The sequence below is a fragment of the Asparagus officinalis genome, chromosome 2 (assembly GCF_001876935.1).
Source record: "Asparagus officinalis chromosome 2, Aspof.V1, whole genome shotgun sequence".
Lineage (NCBI taxonomy): Eukaryota > Viridiplantae > Streptophyta > Magnoliopsida > Asparagales > Asparagaceae > Asparagus > Asparagus officinalis.
The window spans coordinates 19,774,221-19,777,335 of record NC_033795.1 but is presented as its reverse complement, the minus strand read 5'-3'; the positions used below and the strand labels follow the sequence as shown (position 1 = coordinate 19,777,335).

Below are 3,115 nucleotides of genomic sequence, written 5' to 3'. Positions count from 1 at the left end.
TCAAATAGCACATATGAAGGCCAATTGGTTTAGGAAGTTAAAGTTAAGTCTCTCAACTTTCTATCTGTTCATTAATGTATTATCAGAATCACAGGCATCGAAATTTCTTACTAATTTTCTCAAAATTCAAATGTTGATTGGTTTTTTCTGTTTTGCATTCTTGTAGGAAGACAACTAGACTCAGGGTTTTCACGAGAGAAAAACATCAAGACAGTCTCTGTGAGTCAAGACACGCATGCCCTTGTGAGAAAAGAAACTAGAAAATCTATGATTGATGAGAAAGAATGTCTAGTGGATGCAATATAGTAATAAATTAGAAACTATAATGAAGTGTATGCAGAAAAATCTATACAAGTTGGTTGGATCCTTAGTATCAATGATAGAATTCCCTGTTTTCTACTATGTATCTTAAGCGCATTTCTTGCATCCTGCAAATATGGAGCGAATCAGTCGTAATCAATGATAGAATTCCCTGTTTTTGTGGTTGTCTTTGATGCGCGTGTGGTTGGCTTAAAGTCCAAGTCTTGGACTCCAAGAGCACCACTTTGTGAGCTTGTTGTAGCTGGATCATTGTCCTTCTCAATTGCTGTCCTCTCCTTTGTGATAGACTGATAGTTGCCTTGCCATTTGCCTTTTTGTTTTCGGGCTGTCCTTTGCCTGTGTTTTGTATGGTAAAACAATTTAGAATTTTATCATTTAGTATTTGATTGGGGAAATTTTTATAGTTTGATGGGTCATAAAAGTATTTGAATTTTTATTTCAAATCTATACGTGTTTCGATGGAGTTCTTACTTAAAAGTATTTGAATTTTTATTTCAAGTTTTTACTTTTGTTACCGCCATAGCTGATGACATACCCCTACAGGTTTGAAGAGCATGAAGCCCCGGGTTCAAGATCATTTTTTACTGAGATCATTGCTTCAATTTCAGATATTAAATTTGGGAAGGATGGGAGACACATTCTGAGCCGTGATTACATGACTCTTAAGGTTGAAGCTTCTCAGCTTTTTATCAATAAGTTTTCAATTATTTCCTTTTCTAGATCAGTAAGGAATATAAAGTCTTTTTTCTGATACTGCATCATGATATATGTTAATGCATTCTGTTCGTTATCTGCTACCAAGATTGATAATTGCCTTCATTTCTGCTGTTGCCACCTCTCACACAGACATTTGTGATATACTTAAATAATGAAAACATAAAATAACATTGGATTTTCGGTCTAAAAGTCTTGTTAAACAAGGTTTTATATACATTGTAGTGATTCGATATAGGGATTCAGGCTAAAGATCTCTCTCGCTGTGTGTGTCTGCTCGCCCATGTGTGAGTGCACACACACTTGCCCACTTTCATGTGCATCTGTCTTTTTTCTTTTCTAAACTTTAACTTGTGCCCCAATGTTCTTACACGTGCACAAGAACAAAAGTCCTTCTACAAATCTTTGGGGTTGGCTGTTTGAGTTGTTTTCCTGCTTTCACATTCATAACTGCTGACTGCTGCTATCTATGTAAATGTTCTCCTTTATCCTGACATGGTATTGTCATTGAAAAGAAGATGGGATTGTTCATGGATGTCCTCATGGTTCAAAGGCATTTTGGGTTACTTGCAATGGCATCTTGCTAACTTTCATTGTTCTTGAGCTCAATGGCATTTTGTTTGCAACTTTGCATCTTGTTAACTGACTGTTGATGCTGCAGAGAACCTTGAATTTGTTCAATAAATGGCACAGACGAATTCTGACGAGAAAGCAAGCGCTGCTGCTAAAGCTGTTGTTGGTGCTGCTGTTGCTGCTGCTGTTGCTAAAGTTGCTGAAGTTGCTGAAGCTGCTGCTGCCGAAGCAGTTGTTGTTGCTGCTGCTGCTGCTGAAGCTGTGATTTTGGTTGATTTTGGTTGATTCTGTAATATGTTTATACTGTTTCCTTGCGTTGTGATTATTGTCAGTCGCAGCATTGTCAATTTGGGGGCTAAGATTTACTTTCTCGTAAAATCCCTCTCTTTTGATCTTTGTTTCCTGGTCTTTTCTTTCTTCTGTCATGATCCTGTTCATGCCTGAACATTTGAAAGATGTGAAATAAGTAGACTATGGTTGTGCTACTATTTTGTTTATAGACGAACTTACTACTCTTCTAGTTTATGATGGCATTTATATCAAGTTATTGATCTTATACAGATCATTGCATACCTTGTGTTTTCTATCTTAATTCATTTAAATATACTCGTAATTTTGTTGTTATTGATCTTTTGGTTTTTGGTTTGGAAATCTGAGGTTAATTTTGCAAATGTGTGAGGTCTGTACTTTTATCCAGGCTTGTATATGGTTTAATCATGAATTTGTCTGCATTTGTTTATCTTTGTTTATGTTCCTATCTTTGTTAGTATTTTATCAAAAGCCCCAACAAGTTTGCAAAAAGCTCCCAAAAAGTTTGCAAAAAGCTCACAATAGTTTACAAAAAACCCCTAAAAGTTTACAAAAAACACCCCAAAAGTATTATACATATATATATGTACTATAGTTAAATGGGCAAATGGGCGACCCGTTTATTAAATGGGCGGGCAAAAACCCGCCCATTTAAATAATGTTAAATGGGCCATAAATGGGTAAATGGGCAAAACATGCCCGCCCATTTATGGCCCGCCCATTTAAACCCATACCCACCCATTTAACATCTCTAATTTACGACTGAGAAACTTAATACAAGAAGGAAAAAAAAATCATATTTTCTCAAACGTAAAGATCATTATTGTAAATAAAATATACAAACTACTACGCTCTATAATATCTATTCATTTATGTTATCGTACAAACATCAAGATTTTAGAGGAGGATGACGATGATATAGAAAAATACAAATTTAAATTTCTTCCTTACGGAGAGATTAAATCAAGAATTGATTCAAAAGAATATCTTATAGGTATGTATTAAATTTATATTCCTCATAGATTATTATGTATGTCAAATTATACTAAAATTTAATTATTTTCTTATATAGCTGTGATTAGAATAGTTGATAAAATTTACGCAATTAATAGCATGAACAGGAATGAAAAAAAAGTTTTGTTTAGAAGGTTTACAATGCATGATAATGAGTAAGTTAATTATAATTTTATTATAGTTT

General features: G+C 34.3%; 1 protein-coding gene across 1 annotated transcript; it reads left to right on the top strand.

Moving 5' to 3' along the window:
- Positions 292–2,005, top strand: LOC109830459. The gene is made up of 2 exons (XM_020397718.1): positions 292–988; positions 1,697–2,005. The coding sequence occupies exons 1-2, from the start codon at positions 848–850 to the stop codon at positions 1,871–1,873; spliced, it is 318 nt and encodes a 105-aa protein (XP_020253307.1). The 5' UTR covers positions 292–847; the 3' UTR covers positions 1,874–2,005.